General features: G+C 32.5%; 1 protein-coding gene across 4 annotated transcripts; it reads right to left on the reverse strand.

The window, feature by feature from the left end:
- Positions 1 to 368: 368 nt before the first annotated feature.
- On the reverse strand, positions 369 to 11,937 carry LOC134721416 (E3 ubiquitin-protein ligase TRIM45-like). Of its 4 annotated transcripts, XM_063584401.1 has the most exons (7): positions 11,137 to 11,937; positions 10,520 to 10,609; positions 9,454 to 9,540; positions 8,413 to 8,478; positions 7,237 to 7,317; positions 4,223 to 4,309; positions 369 to 1,130 (listed from the first exon to the last, which is right to left on the reverse strand). In XM_063584401.1, exons 1-7 carry the CDS (start codon positions 11,928 to 11,930, stop codon positions 1,040 to 1,042), a joined length of 1,296 nt encoding a protein of 431 aa, XP_063440471.1. In that variant the 5' UTR covers positions 11,931 to 11,937; the 3' UTR covers positions 369 to 1,039. The 4 variants fall into 4 exon arrangements, 3 of the variants coding, with proteins under 3 accessions (XP_063440471.1, XP_063440472.1, XP_063440473.1); XM_063584402.1 differs by lacking the exon at positions 8,413 to 8,478; XM_063584403.1 differs by lacking the exons at positions 8,413 to 8,478; positions 9,454 to 9,540.
- Between the last annotated feature and the right edge of the window lie 9,320 nt (positions 11,938 to 21,257).

The raw sequence follows: 21,257 nt of genomic DNA on the forward strand, positions 1-21,257 counted from the left end.
CAAATGTTTGGCTTTAAACTTTCCTGATGAAGGTAAATCCAGAAAAGTGCTTCGGACGCACGAAATTATTAAGCGTGTTGTTTTCATTTTTTTACCTATCATGATACATTATATCCAAAATCTAAATACATGGTTAGATTCCGCATATCAAAGAACCCTAATAATTCAATTTCAAATGAAAGCAAACAAAGTTTAATTTTGGACCCTTTTGCCCCTTATTCCTAAACTGTTGGGACAAAAACTCCCAAAATCAATCCCAACCTTCCTTTTGTGGTCATAAACCTTGTGATTAAATTTCATAGATTTCTATTTACTGATACTGAAATTATTTTCTGAAATCCAAGAAAAATGCTTATTTGTGCTCCTAAACTGTTGGGACCATAATGTCCAAAACCCCAAAAATTATTTCCAACCTTCCTTTAGTGGTATAAACCTTGTTTTAAAAATGTATTGATTTCTATTCACTTATACTAAAGTTATTATCCAGAAATCATCCATCTTGAGACACAACTGAGAACAACGACAATGACGTGATACCAATATACAACCAAATTTTTTTTTATTTTAGAGTCGTATAAAAATCCAGGTTTAAAATAAGGTGCAGGAACTTTAATTTGGTCAATCCGGCTGATGTGTTCTAGTATATAGTAAAATTTAAAATGAATTTCTTTATAATATCGAAATTCATTAACCAAAAAAAAATAATAACACCAAATATCTGATGATTATTTGACTTCAATATCATATCATAATGAAAACATAAAGAAAACTGTAGAATGTATGCAGTTCACCATCATTTCGATCTAAATTATAGAAACAAACAAACAGACAATGAATGCAGGACAATAACCTAGCAATGCCAACTGTTTGTATTAGCTCACATTGCCCTTTGCTGCATGAGAGCCAAAAACAAGGTGCACATATTTTTTCATATGATTACTGATCAATCTTATTTATTCTAATTACAATCATGATAGTCCTTTGAAAGCAGTTCCTTCTATTTGCCGGTAATGTAAGAGTCTTACAGTAAGATCATCAACTATTTGCAAACAGATGAAGATTTATGGCGTACTAAGTCATCCCTTGATCCATAGATCTTTCCACATCCAGTACAGCCATATCCGGGAGTACTGAAAAAACAAAAATAAAATTTAAACAAGAATGTGTCCCAAGTACACGGATGCCCCACTTGCACTATCATTTTCTATGTTCAGTGGACTGTGAAATTGGGTTAAAAACTCTAATTTGGCATTAAAAGTAGAAAGATCATATCATAGGGAACATGTGTACTAAGTTTCAAGTGGGTTGGACTTCAACTTCATCAAAAACTAACTTGACCAAAAACTTTAACCTGAAGCGGGACCAACAGACAGACAAACGAACAGATGGACGAACGAACAGTCCCACAGACCAGAAAACATAATGCCCCTCTACTATCATATGTGGGGCATAAAAAAGATATATTTCTAATGAGGTGAGACATTTATTACATGTATTAACTTTGAAGATAACAAATCAGAAATCACAAAAATCATCATTGCATAAAACTACTAGTTTTTTTTTTATTTTGCACATGTATCTTTTAAAACTTAAATCAGACATAAATTGTAATCTTTAAGTTAAAGCCCTAAGCCTCAAATTACAGGCTAAATAATTCCCCTCTTCACAGATTATCAACAAATATGCAAAAGTTTCAAATCCATACACCATGACTGAGGGAGTTGGCCAAATAATTGCCAATGAGATAAGTCTGAGATGCACTGATAAATTTCATACCAAATACCATATTTGACTTTTTTTTTATGGTTTCTCTTAAACTCACCTAACAACATGTAAACTATGCAATTTTGTTTATCTTATTAACCATTACCGAGTTGACTGTTTCAAATAAAAAAAATTACGTAGTCTTACCAAAAGCTAATACAAATGCAAATATCTATGATTTACCTTAGTAGCGCCCTTAAACTGGCCCTAGAACATATTTATTGTGTACTGCATTTATTTTAGACAATAAATGAAAATCTAAAAATCCCATGCTTCCTCAAAATGCTCAAAAAGGCAACACCAATTTAATTTCTGGTTCTACAGATTTTTGAACTCCAAATATTGGGGCGAGCGAGCGATTTGAAAATTTTAATAATAAATATATAATTTTCAAATTTTTGACAATGTTTGAGGCGAAGCTTGAAAAGTAAAGGCGAGCAATTATAAAAAATTTTTGTAAACCTAAAAAGTAGGTTTTGACAATATTAAAACTTGATTTATCACTTGTACTTTGACATTTCTTTAATTTATGAAGTATTTTTTCCCTGTTCACTAAGAAATTATTGAATAATTAAATCTGGTCTATGTATGTGTGACTGACAATGAGAAAATTCTCCATCCAAGTCATAATCAGGTTGGGAACAACCCCTTAATGTTATAGATATCCCTTTTATGAGGGGTCGATATAAGTTATAATATATTTTTTTAGTAAAAAACACTTTTTAGTACAAAAGGGCTCATATTTTCCAAAAAAACTAATTATGTTTTCAAAGGTTTTGTATAGTAGCACTATACAAATTCTTGGTGTTTCTATTTTCTTTTCTACAACAGTAAAAATAAATTATGACCCCTTTTCTGAGGGAGGTTTGTTCCCAACTTGATAATAACAAACACAGGTCAAAGTACTGCCTTTTACACAGGGCTTTTATCCAGACCAAACAGCAAGCTATAAGGGACCTCAAAATTATAAGTGTACACTATTCGAACAGGAAAACCAACGATCTAATTTATATATTCAAAGGGGCAAATACCAATGACCCATATCAACAAACGATAACTGCTGAACAACAGGCCCCTGAATTAATCAGGACAGATGCATAAACATGCAGCGGCTATGGATATTTGGTTTCGCCAACATACAATATAATTGCAGTTGAAGGCAAAAACTTCAGAAGTTCTGTTTACTATATTCTAACAATGAATATTTTTGATCTAGGGAATATATTAAGTAAGGGGGAAAGAAACCAATGTTTTGTTCTGTACAGGTATTTCCGCTGTTATATATTTATATCAGAGCACTTCCACTTGGGATAAATTGGTTTCATACAGAAACAAATATTCTCACAGATATTTACACAGTGTGGTTGGGTGCTTCTAGGTTTAAAATCCTTATATACAGGTTAGACTGGATTTTAAAAACAAATGTTGATATCTTTTAATAATATTTACAAAAAAAACTGTGCCGGAAATGGACATTATTACATTTCCAGATGCGGGAAGCGGGAATATAAAAAAAAAGTATTTTGAAAAAAACAGGGGCTGGCAGATCCAACGAACAAGAAATTAAATTGGTGTGGCCTTATATTCACTTTCAAACTCATGACCCAAATTTTATAAGTGTAATTTCATCCTTCTTCTTGCTATTTGAGACATGAAACATGACGAAATAAATTCGGAAGGGATATGAAAAAAAATGCAACTTATTCACTGTCCACATTGAAGACCTGTTGTTGACCTTCTGCTGTTGTCTGCTATATGGTCGGGTTGATGTCTCTTTGACACATTCCCCATTTCAATTCTCAATTTTATACTATACTTGTAGACAATGAAAATCAACTGTGTTCCTTGATCATCTGATCTAATCACAAACTTCTTAAAAGTGTAAACAAACAGAAAGTTTTCAAGTTATTAGACAATGACTGATTGGGTAGCACGAAAGAATCGCCATGAAAATTATATTTTCCCATGATTATACAACTGCATACCAACTATCATTGTCCTGCTACTTGTGGATCCCCTTAAACTGATACAATCGTAAAGTTATACATTGTTGTACATTGTTAAAGGTGGTGTTGCAAAAAAAGTAGTTTCCCTCATTCAACTGCTTTGAGTCGAGCCAAAAATGTTTATTTTTTCCTGAAAACTTTTAAAAACAAATTGAAAAGTAACCATCAACAAATCTTCAAATTAATTTTTTTTAAACTTTTCAAGCATTTAATTATGTAAATTGAAATCATCAAGATCACAAAGTATAAACAAAATGTGTTTTTCTAGTACATACTGAATTAAACTAGTTAGAATAAATATGAAGTAAATACACCACACTGATGTTCCTCTTTTTCTGTTCGTCTTAAAATGTTAAAATATTTTATTTTAAGTGTGTAACCTAAATAATATGTCATTTATCATAATAATATGTCGTTTATCATACTCCCTTTTCAAATAAAATTTTACATACTTCGATGACAAAATTCGACCTCTTTCCTTCAAAATATGGATCTCTCTAGATTTTTTTTTAATCTCATCATCTTTCTTTTCCAGGTCCCTATAAAATGAAAAAAAAGATGGACATCAATGCATTCTCTGTCACCACTAATAAGATCTGCCCTTTTTGTGTGTCATGAAATTTCAGAAAGACATCTTTTTTTTTCAAAGACTGTACAGCAACCTCTACATATATATGTATAAAAGATGTGGGTATTTATAAATGAGACATTCTCTCATGACGTCCTTCAAACACCTTGAGTACACACTGGTGGTAAAATATGAATATATTGTCAGGCTGTTCAAATCGTACTCCCACGTCATATGCTTTTTTATGAATGAGATACCCGATGTCATAGAACAATCACGTAAGAATATGAGCATTTTAAGGGAAAATACATGCTTGCCAAAACAAATATCATCACAACAAGGAAACATAAACAAAAGATGCTAACTGTGATATAAGCCAATTTTTTTTAAAACATATAAGACATTTATAAGTAAATTATAATTTAAATTCACCCAAAACTATCTAAATACGTTATTGTAAAAACTTTAAGCATGTCACTTATTCAGTTTGCTCCATTCATTAACACCAATTTAATAGTGCGTTTATTTATGGGAACAGCAAATATTTGCCTCCACCTAGAGCGCTTTGATCCAAAACAATAGCCGTATTTGTCCTATTAAAATCCAAATAATTCATGGGGGCTTGAATATATCGTGATTTTACCACAGGTTGTCCCTTTATGCCGATATTTTACCCCTCACTATCCCGCAGGGTAAAATATTTGTCATAAACGGCCAACCAATGGTAAAATCATGAAATACATTGTATTCCATCTGCCAGTCCCATGAATTATTTCTTAAGCAACCCAACATGTCATTTAAATATAAATGTACACTTAAATGTCACATATACAAATGTATGTCTTAATATGTATCTGTGTTTTTGTTAGATGTCTTTTTGCTTGTATTCATCTGATCAGTTGAGGTTGATAGAGTAGATTGGTCCCCTGAGAAAACATTGTCAATCGCTGCAAGCCAAGTTGATGCTTTCTCGAGGGGACCAATTTACTCTATCAAATCTCACCTATGTGTTATTTCATTTATTATACTGAATGTCCTTCCCCATTTCCATTCTCAATTTCAAAGTTTATTTAAAAGTATTTTCTTTGGACTTCACGTAAATTACAACATTACAGGTATTAGAACAATCACCAGAAGTGAAGCAAGATGGGTTTTTTTTATTAATTTTGACAGTCAAATAAAAGAATCTGAGCTAAAAATGTAGAACTTAAAGCCTTGGTCACACTGTACCGGATAGCACGAATGGACGCCTAACAGATGAAAATAAAAGTTGTTTGTTGACAAAATTTGTATACTTTGAGAGTTGGTTGATGAACTGACTGAAAAAAATAGACCTGTAACAAATGCATAATGGACACACATCATATATGCAACATACGAGAAACGGAAACGTACTGGACAGAACTGATGTCGAACGTACATCCAACAGACAAGTACCGCATAAAACGGACACCTAACTGAAGCGTACTAGATAAAACAGATAAACAAAATATACGGAAAAATTAAAGGCGACAATATTAATACATGTAAATCGCATAAATATTCAAAATGTTTTTGTGTAACTGGTTTTGATTTGTTCTTCAAAATGCCGCCAAAGTGCAGTATCTGGCCTGAATAAGAGCTGCTTGATTGTGAAGACATGCCCTTACTCTAAGATCAATTATATATTATAATAAGAATTCATGAACCTTAAAAATCAAATTGGCATTTCTGACAGGAATTTTTTTATTGGCATGTATTCGTTTCAGATCTGTCAACATCTGTTTTATCCGTTAGACGTTCAGTAGAAGTCTGTTGGTAAATTTATCTGCCAGACCTCCAATAGATGTATAAAGGACACGTAATGGATACAAAACAGAAACGAAATGGACACCTTCAAGACGTTCAACGGACATTTCATCCGTTGGACGTCTGTTCAAAGTTTTAAACATTCTCAAAAATTTTCACCAGACAAAATGGACATCGATCGATAAAACATACCCTAAACGGACATGCAACGGATATGGACGGACTTCTAACGAATTAGAACAAATGTCTAACAGACATGAAAGGATAAAAAAAAAGTTATCCATTGTGCATCGGTTCGAGCTATCCGTTAAGGCGTGAATGAAGCTTAAGCATTGTCTATAATAACTTGATGTAAATTCAATTCATTGTCTTTTAAATTATCCATTTTTGATTGGTCTAGACCAGAGGGTAACATTCAAAAAAGTTGTCACCCTCTCAGCCATGTGATAGAGTAAATAAACACCCTTCTATTAGCCAATCAAAATACAGCATTTTAATGGTAGTGTTGTATATTATTATTTGATTTTTATAATAAAAAAAAAAGAAGATGTGGTATAATTGTCAATGACATAAATGACACAACTCTCCACAAGAGACCAAATCATTTTTTGTACATAAAGGGGGCCATTTTTATAATTTAAATTGTTTCACATTTTTCAATTGGGGGTGTTTTAAATTCATAGCGGACTATGTAGTATGAGTTTTATTTAAGGTTGAAGGCACTACAATGACCATAATATTTTATTTCTGTGTTAGTTGGTCTCTTGTGGAGAGCTGTCTTATTGGGAATGCTGCCACATCTTCCTTTTTTTATATCTTAAATCACTTATCACATCTGTGATGTCCATAGTATCTTCATTATGTTGTTTTTTTTGTCACTAGATAATTTGGTGCACATGTTCATTTTTATCCCTACGCAATTTTTTTAAATTGGTGTAAAACCAATTAAGATATATATTTGCCTGATTGACCAAGGATAAATGCACTTTAAACCCCAATAGACATGTTAGATTCTAAATTACCTACATGTGTATGCATGTTTACATCAATTGGTCTTTATATTTTAACCAAGGATAAATTTCTATAGCATATATACATTGTAGTACATACTTGTTCAATGTCTTAACTTTGTCTGCAAGCTTTTTATTCTCTGCATCTTTCTGGTATGTTTCATTTTTCAAGGTTGTGTATCTATAAATTACATTGAAATAATAAATAATGTGACCAATGTAATACTGTTGTAATTTATTTGTCATTAAAACATATGCATCTTATTCCAGAAATATTTATATTTGTGTGCTGACCAATTCATTTGACATATATATTACAGAAAATATACATAAATGTCACCATTGTCATTGATGGTATCAGTTTTGTATTTTTCAATAAATTAGTGACACTCTAATGAGAACTAATCATTATGTTAAAAATCTTATTAAAAGAAGGCTTTCTTGTTTTCATAAAAAAAAAATTCTGCACAAGTTTCATAAAATTCCACTTATTTTTGACAAAGCTATTGATGTGAAAAATTATTTTAACCCTTCTCAACTTTAATGTCGACGAAGTGGACAAGAGAATGTAGTATCACTATGGCTGGTTTCAGAAATAATATTGTTGCACAAATACTAATTTTCTAGCCTTTGGATGATTTATTATATTAAAGCAACCAAATTAGGAAGGAAAACCATGTACAGATTTGTCTTAGTTCCATATGTCTTCTGTGTTGCCAAACTGTCTATTAATCATGTCTTATAAATATGTCTCCTTACGGTGCAAAACTCAGTGTCTATTAAACTTGGAGCCAAATCTTATAATGTTACCTTATCTGCAAAGCGCATTGCTGATTCGGATCAGTAAAACTGGTTTACATGAATAGTATGCCTTTTACCTGTTAAATAGTACATCACAAAGAACCAGTTTTTAAATATTCGATTGCAAGTAAACATGTCAAATTAAAACTTTATTTTTATCTTCTCTTCTTGTTTTTTGTTGATAATTACTTTGTTCATCAAATTTATTTTCTGCAGAATAATTGTACTTGTCCCGTCGGACAAGCTTGATGTAGCTTTTACTTGTCCAACCTTTTTTTGCTCTGGTAACAGACATTTGGACAAGCGTTATTGTCGAGGCCTGCATGTTTAAAGAACTTAATAATGGAAGAATAAACAAATTAAATATAGTGCATCCAACATGCTTTTAAATGTTTAAATATTTTTTTTTAACTTTTTGATGTCTCATGATGATTCTTTTGGGGCAAATAATCTAAAAATTTCTATAATAACATACTTTGCCTCAAAAAATTGCTTAACGAAAGATAACTGTATGAGTTCTTCATCTTTTATCTCTAGCTCTCTAACAAATTAAAAAGAAAACTTATATTAATCATGTTAATGATAATTCAGGAACATCATAAATTATGCAAAAATATTTTTAAAAATTTTAAACCTTAACTTTTCTCAAAATTTCATTTACATACGGTTCACCCATGTGGTTTGACAGTTTTAATTGAATATTGATGTGATTTTAACATGTGCGAATTGCATAGTTGTGTTCATATTACCATAGTGGTCTCCATAACAAATGTGATACATATAGATGCTTGTTCTTGGTTTTTTTTGGGGGGGGTTCATATTGTTCAGAAGAAATAGTTTACCTGAACCTTGCATTACTTAATGACATTCTTAGATCTACATGTCAACTTTACTCATTATTGTAACTGTTCATTTTGTATTTTTTACATTAAGTTTTATTTCAACGTTCCAAATGTTATGTTAAGTGTTCCTGTTCTTGTCTATGAATAACTTGTTTATCATGTCAGCAGTACACAACGATTGTTTTATAAACGTGGTGCAAGTAACACCTTGCAGTATTATATTTTGTTTTTTATTTCATGTCATATACAAATGATATGTATGTCATATGTCTTGTGAAACACAGTGCATGCTGTTTCAGTTGTATTGCATTTTAGTGAAACAGAACATAATACAATTAATGAACTCAAATTCGGTTTACATTATTACTTCCTTTAACAGAGGCCTACATAAGTACTACAGGTAGCGTGACTCGAAAACCCTGGAACAATACAATACATTTGTGTTATTTCTTGTTTGCATGATGTTTTTCTGTATATTAAGGAATGTAAATCATGAACATCTTAAATTACGATGATTGCTCACACAACTAGCACACACCAAAACAAAAACATACATACACAATATCACATCCCATGATTTAAAACTTTCAACATGTCACAGTTAAAAATGGTCTTATCATGCCTGTGCACCTTTAAATCTGTTACTTTTTTGTCATATAATTTCTAGTACATACCTTTGAAGAGTTTCCTTGTATCTTTTGTTTTCTGACTGTAAATCTAAAGATAACTGTATGAGTTCTTCATCTTTTATCTCTAGCTCTCTAACAAATTAAAAAGAAAACTTATATTAACCATGTTAATGATAATTCAGGAACATCATAAATTATGCAAAAATATTTTTAAAAATTTTAAACCTTAACTTTTCTCAAAATTTCATTTACATACGGTTCACCCATGTGGTTTGACAGTTTTAATTGAATATTGATGTGATTTTAACATGTGCGAATTGCATAGTTGTGTTCATATTACCATAGTGGTCTCCATAACAAATGTGATACATATAGATGCTTGTTCTTGGTTTTTTTTGGGGGGGGTTCATATTGTTCAGAAGAAATAGTTTACCTGAACCTTGCATTACTTAATGACATTCTTAGATCTACATGTCAACTTTACTCATTATTGTAACTGTTCATTTTGTATTTTTTACATTAAGTTTTATTTCAACGTTCCAAATGTTATGTTAAGTGTTCCTGTTCTTGTCTATGAATAACTTGTTTATCATGTCAGCAGTACACAACGATTGTTTTATAAACGTGGTGCAAGTAACACCTTGCAGTATTATATTTTGTTTTTTATTTCATGTCATATACAAATGATATGTATGTCATATGTCTTGTGAAACACAGTGCATGCTGTTTCAGTTGTATTGCATTTTAGTGAAACAGAACATAATACAATTAATGAACTCAAATTCGGTTTACATTATTACTTCCTTTAACAGAGGCCTACATAAGTACTACAGGTAGCGTGACTCGAAAACCCTGGAACAATACAATACATTTGTGTTATTTCTTGTTTGCATGATGTTTTTCTGTATATTAAGGAATGTAAATCATGAACATCTTAAATTACGATGATTGCTCACACAACTAGCACACACACACCAAAACAAAAACATACATACACAATATCACATCCCATGATTTAAAACTTTCAACATGTCACAGTTAAAAATGGTCTTATCATGCCTGTGCACCTTTAAATCTGTTACTTTTTTGTCATATAATTTCTAGTACATACCTTTGAAGAGTTTCCTTGTATCTTTTGTTTTCTGACTGTAAATCTTCAATTTTCATCCTCTGAATAGGACAGCTCTGATATACATGTAAGCTGTAAAAGAAAGGCTAAACTGAACATGTACAATGGTTTTGAAAAATTTAAATGAACTACAATATTAATATCCCATATACCACTCATAAATAAACATATTGCTTGATTGGTGTTTAATGCCTCTCTCAATACTATTGTGCTATATATTGGCGTCATGTATTTAAAGCTAGGGACTAAAATTAAATAGAGTTTGTTTACCAAATCCCGACCGACCGTGCAAAAACGGTCTGACTAATAAAATTTAATTGTCATATCTAAGTCAAATAATATTTTATCAATTTCCTATTTTCAGGCTTGCCAGATCAACTGTCAGATATCATGAATATTGTTCCAGCTTTTTGGAAAAAATAAAATTATTTCCCTACCTACCTACCCACACCTGGCTTGGCAGGTTCAGGATTGGGGAAATAAACAATATATTACTTTAGGTCTAGTGTATCCTTAACCCATTGTTCTTCATTATCAAGCTTTCATTCATCACCATCAACCATGACCACTTTGCTTAAAAAAAAGCACCATATATTTACCTGTTATCAATCTTCAATTCCATGTAGTCCTTAACTTCTTGATACAAGAATTCATCTTTGAAAGTTGGTACCTGTGCTTCTTCAGGTTCTTCAGGTATATTAACCAATGTTTGAATATCACTATCAATTGATCTATAACTTGAATAAAATGTCACATCATGTTTCTCCAACAAAACATTCTCCAGTTCTGATAATATTTGTGTGTATTGCTTATGAACTGAGTCTGTGTTGTCAACAAATACTTTTAAATTTTCTTGCTCTTTTTTTTCATTGTCCTCTACTTCAGTAGTTTTGATACTTCTCTTCGATTCTATACAGGACTGAAGACCTTTGCTGGCGGATTCAATATGTTCAATACATTGTTTGCTCTTAGCATGGAGTTGTTCAAAGTGAGTTGTCTTGACTTTTTCTTGCAGGGTAGATATTGCATCAATTTTCAATTTTAATTCTTCAATATTTTCTTTTGCTTTTTGTCTTTCTTTTACTACAATTTCAGTTATTTCTGAGAAAGGATGTGTATAATGTGTAGATGTTACGCACTTACTGCAAATAAAGGTATCGCATTTAACACAGTAAAACAGGAATTCTTTCTTGTGTTCTAAACAGTGAGACTTTTTGTTGACAGTTGACAGATCTACTGTATTAATATCAGCGACTGTGTGTCCACTTAGTGCTGGAATCTTACCATGTCTGTTACGACACGCTGTGCATAAAGCTTGTTGACATTCATAACAATAATATGCTCCGTTCTGTTCATCACATAGTGAACATTTCTTCGCCGAAACCTGTGCCATTTCAGAGGAACAATTCAATACTGGGGAAGGAAACTGAAGATACCGGTCTCACTAATTAGCGACAACAAGAAATATTTTAGCACAAGAAGCGACAAAAAACTATTTAGCGACAAGAAAACATATTTTTTTTAATTAAAATTAATTAGATACAACGTTATGAAGTACATCAACTTTATCTATGTATTATTCTCCTCCATATGGATCTTATACCCTTTACTTGACTGAGTACCAGCCCAGGGGTACTAGCATGTCTTACCACGGGATAAAAATTATTCAAACTGGAGTGAGGGCCCTCATGGGGGGGGGGGGGTCCTAGTAATCACATAATCACCATTTTTTTGCCAATATAATCACATAATCATTAAATATTTGCTTATCTTTAGTAATCAAATAATCATAAACTAAAAATACAGTCCTAGGTAATCAAATAATCATGAAATATTTGGCTTAATAATCAAATAATCATTAAAAAAACGGCCAAGTAATCACATAATCAAAAACCCCATGAGGGCCCTCTGGAGTCTGAGTCAAAAGTTGGTTATATTATAAATAAAATCGTATTTAATTTGCTTTTTAGCCAGATCTGATAAAAGTTATATCTCACTGGAATTAAAATGTAAGATGATTACAATTATTAAATATCAATATCTCAGTATATTTAAAAACTTTTGTTACTGTTACTCATATAAATCTAGGTTCGCAAGAAGAAGAACGTAATACAGCTCAACAAGAAGAACACCAGTCCTAAATGATTCATGTTTCGCACATATTACTTTCACCAAATATCAAGCCTTCGGAAACCTAGCTGGAAGGCCAAAAGGTTTGACCCAAACTGTCATGGGCGAACTGTCATTGATCGGTCTTCCAAAAAAGTGTACCCGTAAAAACAGCAACTGTGTACCATTTCATAAGAAAAGTTTATATAAATATATTAGACTGGTTTGTTGAAAGCGATTTTTAGCCAACAATGCTGTAAATAACAACATTTTAATATCAGAGGAACAATTTGAATCAGCAAGACCTGAACTTTTAACTGCTCTTGTTTGGACTCAATTGAAAATATTGATTTAATCAAAAAGTATTGTCAAAAAGATGCGGGGGAAGCTATATCAAGAGCGTATATAAAGAGAAGAAAAATTATATCTTCACTTGTAACATATTTTTGTATGCACACATAATGCAGTCCGAAGGAAGACAGTGTAATGTGTATACATATATAGTGTCTTTTTGGAGTGGCAACATTTGGGCTAGACTAAAACAACTTCCAAAGGCAAAGAATTGGGTTTGTAACAATTGCAAATGTTTAATCATGTGTCCATTTGAAATTTATAGCAAACAGCTTTTAATATTGTGACGTCTGTCATGTCTGTTTTATGATGTAGTATTACATAATAAGTATTCTTATCACACGGCAGGATATTTAACCATAAATTTTACACAGATTTGAAAATCAACTTTTTTATAAATATTTAAGAAAAAATATATGTTATAATGTATATACAAATGTGTTTTCATGCTTTTAATTAATATCATAAAGTTATAAATTATTTACTTATGAACATCTTCAATATTTTATTTTTGATTGTACTGTATTTTTAATGCTTGATATTGTCATGATTGTGATAAAATGATTTTAAATTATTAAGATTTTTCATTCTCTACTAATCATGTCAATGAAAAGTTTTATTCAGTGCCGGCTAAATAGCAAATTTGCTATTTTGCCGGTTCAGGTCATACAGCAAATTTGCTATTTTGCCGGTGCAGGTCAAATAGCAAATTTGCTATTTTGCCGGTGCCGGTCAAATAGCCACTGCCTTTAAATAATAATAATGCACAATTAATACATATATGTTCCTGATAGAACCTACCGGTCCGGGCCAGGTTAAACAAATCTTTTATCATGTGTATTGTACAATTGTATATATAACTTGTTACGAATGTAACAAATATATTTGAGTCTACGGTTACATACTGTTATTGTTACATTAATTTTACAAATGTACCATATTGAACTAGTAATATGTAATAAAACTTCTTTTTTTTATTTACAATATTGCATAATTTCAAATTCTTATTTACAATGTCAGTTTCTACAGATCCCGTATGTTGTTTTTGAGCATGTTTTTGTCTGACGCATGTTTGGTGAAATCACTCTAAGCAGCCATCACAAACCAGTGATGTGGCTCTGACAATGGCTCTGTATTACTTACCGTACAGTTCCATTCTGCACTATCCTACTGTATTATTACTCTTGAGATGTTTATATTGTCGTCCAATATTTTTGTTGGAAGCAGGTGAGGTTGTTTAAATACAAGTCAATTGCGAAAGCAGATGTTGACCTTTGCCGACAGGTTAATAAAACTGGTGGAAACATTGCTTCGAGTGTTTTAAGTCATACACTTTACAAAAGACACAACATAGAAAACCAAATACTACGTACATGTAACACGAACCCCACAGAAAACTGGGGTGATCTCAGGTGCTCCGGAAGGGTGAACAGATCCTGCTCCACATGTGGCACCTGTCGTATTGCTCAAGTTATTACAACCCCGGTATTGCAGAAAAATGACCCCAGTCAGTAATCTCTAGATAGATTAAAAGTCTTAAGTACGGAACATTTGATTTTTGGGGGTCTGAGTAAATTTTGAGGAAAAAATCTGGCCCTTATTTTTGCCTATAAAATAATTCTAGCAGTACCTGGGCTGAAAACAATAATTTTGCTCACTTTTTTTGCTATTAGAAAAATAAAATTTCCAACAGAATTATTTAAAAGAACTAAATGTACAAAAAGGGGCGTAATTTTGTTCTTTTTGTTCGCATGTAAATCCCAGGCTACCGTCGGTCCATGCCCAAACTTTTGTTGCCTTTTTTAACATAATTAGTACTATTCTTATGTTTCTTAATGTTCTAAGAAGGAGTTTACACTAACGAGAGGGATGAAGCCGGAATGTTTATTTCGCCAAACTAAAGTAGTATACAGAGTATTTTTTTCAAGGACCGACTGCAACCTGTCTTCTAAGTAAGGCATTTCGATCTCCATTTCTCGACCGTCATTCACAACTTATGAATTTGTCATTTCAGACCGTTAATCGCAGCCTTTGGTTGATTTGGAAACACTCGCTTCACTTGATGGGTAAAACATTTCAACCATACATTTGTCTTTATTTGGTCGTATTGTAAATTTCATTGAATAGCCATATATCTTGTTTACAACAACGTCAAGAAAGTTGTGAGGTTATGCTAACTAACCATACAACAAACGCCAGTCACCGGTTAACTGTTTGTCTCCACTGCGACTTCTGTAGCAAAAAACGAGAATAAAGGATAGTGATCCGATAGCTCTTGACTTAAAAGCTTAGTTTTTAATGGTAGAAGACATCGATGCTTCATACTTTGTATATAGATGCTTATGTAACAAGCTGTCTGTCAGATGACCATGACACCATTTATGGTCAAGCGACTACCTTGAAATATTAAAAAAAAAAAAAAAAAAAAAATGTTATGTTACTTTCTCTCTTATTACTAGTATACGAAATAAGGTAACTATATTTGGTATGTGCGTACCTTGCATGGTCCTCGTGCCTTTCGGATAGTTTTCTTTTGACCTAGACCTCATTTCATTTAGGAAATAATTGATGCAAGCTATACTTTATTGTATAGTTTTAACATGGGTAAGCATTATATTCGTGATAATTTTTGCCCGAGCGATAGTGAGGGCTAACATAACACGAATACCGGACACTGTGAGATTTTTGTACCTTCCCCTCTCAATCTCTAAATCGTGAGCACTGATACGGAGATTTGTTAAGAAATTACTATATTTAAAATTTCCCTGCAATGTGTAATTTTCTAACCAAAATCTGCTTTTAAAAAGTCTACTGTGCTAAAAAAGCATCATATACGTCAAAAACTTCTCAAAATGAATTGTTATCATGCATCAAGAGTATGTATTAGTATGGCGTTCATTATCACTGAACTAGTATATATTTGTTTAGGGGCCAGCTGAAGGACACCTCCGGGTGCGGGAATTTCTCGCTACATTGAAGACCTGTTGGTGACCTTCTGCTATTGTTTTTTATTTGGTCGTTTTGTTGTCTCTTTGACAAATTCCCCATTTCCATTCTCAATTTTATTATCAAGAGGTTTATCCAACAGCCAATCGTTAATGAAGTAAAGGCTCAACCGCTTGGTCCACATTGTTGATATCAATGCGATGAGGTGTTGGATGTTAGTAATTGGGAACAACTCGGATTGTTATACGCTATCTTAGGGACGGTATAGTACAGTACAAAAGTTGCGCTTGAATTTGTCCAAGCAGAAGAGACAACAGGCACTTTACGGTTTGATAGTCAAAGCTTTGGCGGATTCTGATTTGATATCCATTTTTTTCTCGCGCAGACTATGGATGGCGCCGGTAATACATGTTTGTCTTGTAAGAATCTTAGTTGCGCAGCGCAGTTCACCCGACTGGCACCAAGGACAGTTTATCATTACTGTGCTAGCCATAACCTGAATCTAGTACTATGCAAATGTTGCAATTTTCCAGTAATATTGATGTTAGATAGCTTAAAACAGCTCGGGATATTTTTCAAGCATTCTCCGAAATGGATTCGATGTCTCGAAAAGGCCTAAGATAAATTCTAACAGGGATGCGTTAAACATAATAAAATGACAGAAATTTAAGGTCTTCTATTAAACAAGATGGAGTGAAAAAAAAATACGACCCTCGACAGCATATCTTGTTTAAAGGAAATCAGCTCTTACGTTGGACGCACCTGGGACAAGAAAGCTGTTATTGACGCTGATGGGCTACTCACAAAAATAACTGATTCTACTTTTATAGATAGTTTTTTTGGATATGTTAGTGGAGTGAGTAGAAAACTCCACGGGTCTATACTCAATATTGTAGAAGGGTATAAAATGATTGATACAATCAAATCTTTGGTCAAATCAACAAAAGAAGAATAGGAATAAGATTATTTATTATTCCAATCAAGGGCCTTTGATGGGCAGCATAATATTTACACATAAAAAAATACATCATGAGAATAGACGAAAAGGAATTTGACAACGTAAGTGTTTGATAAAGCTTCGGCAATGGCTGAAGTTGCCGACATTGGTGGTATAAAGGCACCGAGTCGATACGAGCGCCATACCCAGCGTAGTAATGTCCCTGCTGACAATGAAAAAGTGTTTTTCGACGTGCAGTTTTTCTACCATTCTTAGACTCCATGATTCAACAGTTTAATATTCGGTTTGGTTAACATGCTAGCTGTTTCCGTTGAAAGGGAATTGGCTTTGATTCTAAGCATTATTCACCAAACATCGGATGATGCTATGCAACGACATTGTTGGTTATTTAAACTTTACATGCCATTTCCTGACTCTTTAAGACAGGAGTTTCGACTCTGGAACGAGTTATGGCGTGACCAGAACTACAAACCTTCCACATTAACGTCTACCGTAACAAACAAAAAAGTGTGTAATACGATCTTTCGAAAAATAGTAAAACTTCTGAGTCTACTTTTATTGACCAGTGTAACATCAAGTTCCACAGAAAGAGCAAACTCGTCATGCATACAATGGGAAAAGAACGTTTAAATGCCCTGTTGCTTTTGTATGTTCATAAAAACATTAAACTGGACTACGAAAACAATCATTGACGATTTGTCCTAGGAAGATGTTGTTGGTTAACCCTATGGCTTAGACATTATCACGAGATACTTTCGTGGATTTATTTTTTACTGATAAGTGCATTAATAAAGTAAAACATCAACTACATTAATATATATGATCAGACGCATACCGGGTGCGAAACGCAAAATCGCAATTGCATTCTTCATATGACAGTTGTGACCTCTATTTCATTCACAGAAAGGCTAGGGATTTTTTTCATGTCTACTTTTTAACGACAAATTCCACATCAAATATATGTGCATAGCTTTAGATCCAACCAGTAATTTTACAATTTTACAATTTTACGACATAATAAAAAATGTCCAACCCTTTCGCATTTACCGTACAAAATATACATGCCCACGTCAGATGGACAAACATACAAGTGGACGTGCCCGGGTACTTGTACATCTTGATAACAAAAAGACACTAGGGACAGATCTGAGAGTACTCGGAGTTATCTGACAGCCAGTTTCAAAGCCACTATCAACTATTAAAAAAATCATGCATGTTCATGATGTTCATTGAAAAAATTAACAGCATATTGCAAAATGATTTAAATGCTATACAATCTTGGTGTATAACAGTATGAAAATCAATGCACAAAAAACTAAGTGTAAGAAATTGGGTTCAAAACAAAAACTTACACAACTATCAGAATTATGTATTACCTTCAACGAAACATGTATTGAGAATGTCCATTCTTTCAACTTACTTGGAATTGACATTGATGAAAATTTAAGCTGGAAAGATCATGTTGATCGTATATGTAAAATTATCTCATCTAAAATATCCCTTTTATATAGAATTAAAGTATATTTACCAATACACACAATACAACTATTGATGATGTGCAACACCACAACTTACGATCTGTTTCTAATAATGATCTTTTTGTTCCAAGACCAAATACATTTTTTTTATAAAAAATCTTTTCATTATCAAGTTTTACCACTCGAAATAAAAAAATATCATTGTTATAATCATTTTTCTTGAAAATTATATGCAAGTCAAATATTTTGTTTTCCTTTAACAAAATTTTAACAAATATTGCCATTTATTACCATTTGTATATTTGGATGATTGAATTGTGTATATGGTGTGTACAAGTTATCATTTTGTACAAATTGTAATTTGTACAAAAAAATTGTACAAATTATAATTTGTATTTTGACTTGTGTACAAAATTTGACTAAAATTCACTTATATCTTGTACAATAATTTATAGTATGGATTTTGTTATATAATAGCATTTATACACACTATATAATTTTTATTAAATGACCATATAATAAACCTTATTTGCAAAATACAAAAATACCCAGATGGAGACAGGACATGTAATTGAGACATGCATGTCTAAAAATCTGATAGTGATAGAAATCTGCAGGTGTGAGAATTCTGATAGTATAATAGTAATCCACCCGCGAGACAATCAGGATGAGTCTGATGTTGAAGCACCAATCATTAGTTTCAGGAAGTGTGCGCTGTCTGGCTTACAGATCTAAACCGAATATCTAACTATGAAAACGAAACAGAAATGATCAGAACTTGGTGCGGGGAATACTGTCATTACGCCAATTTCTCAGTATGAACTTGCCCCAGCTGATCCTCCAAATATCTTCTACGTGTAGGTGTAATTATTGAATCTGGAGAAATTAAGGAATGCATTGGAACATCTGTAGGAATTTTAACAGGATATATGTCGATGAACTTAACTGCAGCTGTAAGGGGATGATCATTTAACTTCAACATTTTCTATAAAAAAATCAAATTTGATGAAAAATAGTGAGGTCAAGCAGATGACAAAAATACTTTAAAGTGTTCAATTTTAAATAAAATGATTGAATTGAGAGCGTCGAAAATAAATTAAAAAAAAAGGGCGAAAAAGTTCTGACTCAGACGAAAAATAAAACACCATACCTCCCACTGTTTTTAAGTAAAATAGTTGCTCACTTAAAGACACATCTTTATTCAAAGTTCCTGAGCTTCAACTTTCGCTACTTGAATCATTTAAAAAAAATCAAAAACTTGAAGTCAGGGGATACTTTTATGTAAAATTTAAAGGTGTCTGTACTCTGTAACACCCTTAAATGTAAATGTAAAAAGCAAAATTTGTTGTGGAATTCCCAATGCAATAACTCATGCACTCACATGCTAAAGTAAATGATACAGAATTACTCCTGTATTTTGTGAATAAGGTTTATTGTGTGGTCATTGAATATAAATTCTATAGTGAGTATCAATGCTTTTTCATAACAAAATCCACACAATGAGTTATTGTACAAGATATAATTGAATTTTCATCAAATCCTGTACAAATTGGATTTAGTGTAAAGACGTCATAAACAGTCAGAGAGAAACATGACCTTGTGCAATGCTAGTTACGGGTATCGACATATTGTCAATTCATTATTCTGCAGCTTTTATTCACAAAGCGAATGCAGCACGTCATATTAGAATCTTAAATCAAACCGTCCAGACACATTAACCTAAATAAACCTCATTCCCATAGTCTTCATTGTCACTGAATTCATCATCACTGTCCAGTGCCTAATCTATAAGTTTGGAGAGGAAGAAGTGACTTCCTCATTTCATGAGATAGTAACAAGAATTGAAGTTACATTATCTTTTCGGTTGCATAGTGATTTCGTGCTTATCACTGAGGAAGTTTTGCAAGTTGATCTAAACTTAGAACAGGAATTTCGGCGATATTCTATGCGGTCAGTCATTTCAAGCGGTTGTATGTCCAAAGTGTCAATGCAAAACAAAATCAAGACATTTCATTAATATAAACATAATATTTATTTTGAAATTATTTAGAAACTAACTAAAGGTTTCAGTTCTCTCATGCAAAGTTGGCTTAAGATGGATTTGGCTATTTATTCTAGGTATTTTTGACATATAGCTCTTCAACGGTTTCGGTACTTATACATCTTCGGATTTCAAATGTTTGGCTCTGAGCTTTCCTGATGAAGGTAAATCCAGAAAAGCGCTTCGGACGCAAGGAATTATTAAACGTGTTGTTTTCAATTTGTTTACATCACTGGGTCGATACCTCTGCTGGTGGTTTATTAGTCCCCGAGGCCACGGTATCATCAGCTCAGTAGTCAGTACTTGATTCTGATATGATTTAACAAACTTTTACTAAAATTGTCCGTATATAAATTATGAAATTAATTAGAAATTAATAAGCGGTTTCAACTCCATCAGACAAAGTTGGCTTTAGATGGATTTGGCTATTTATTTTAGGTATTTTTTACATATGGCTCTTCAACGGTTTCAGTACTTGTACATCTTCGGATTTCAAATGTTTCGCTTTGAGTGTTCCTAATGAAGGCAAATCCAAAAAAGCGCTTTGAACGCAGGAAATTATTAAACCGTGTCAGCTGGTTTCAAACAAAAATTCACCACTGGATCAGGCGATACCTCTGCTGGTGGACTATCATTCACCGAGGGTATCATCAGCCCAGTAGTCAGTATTTAACAAACTTGACCCGAAGTCATGACCGATCATAAATTTTGAAATTATTTAGAAACTAAGGTTTCAACACCCTCAGGCAAAGTTGCCTTTAGATGGATTTGGCTTTTCATTTTAGGTCACATGAGTTTTGACATATTTTAAAGTTCTTCAACGCAAGAAAATCAAAT

This window comes from Mytilus trossulus, chromosome 6 (assembly GCF_036588685.1).
Source record: "Mytilus trossulus isolate FHL-02 chromosome 6, PNRI_Mtr1.1.1.hap1, whole genome shotgun sequence".
In the NCBI taxonomy this organism is placed as follows: domain Eukaryota; kingdom Metazoa; phylum Mollusca; class Bivalvia; order Mytilida; family Mytilidae; genus Mytilus; species Mytilus trossulus.

Excerpts from the sequence above, each read along its gene's own strand:
- LOC134721416 (XM_063584401.1), bottom strand. The coding sequence starts at position 11,930 with ATGGCACAGGTTTCGGCGAAGAAATGTTCACTATGTGATGAACAGAAC. Across the intron at positions 9,541-10,519 it reads TACAAGGAAACTCTTCAAAG|AGAGCTAGAGATAAAAGATG; the intron begins GTATGTACTAGA and ends TTAATTTGTTAG. Across the intron at positions 8,479-9,453 it reads TACAAGGAAACTCTTCAAAG|AGAGCTAGAGATAAAAGATG; the intron begins GTATGTACTAGA and ends TTAATTTGTTAG.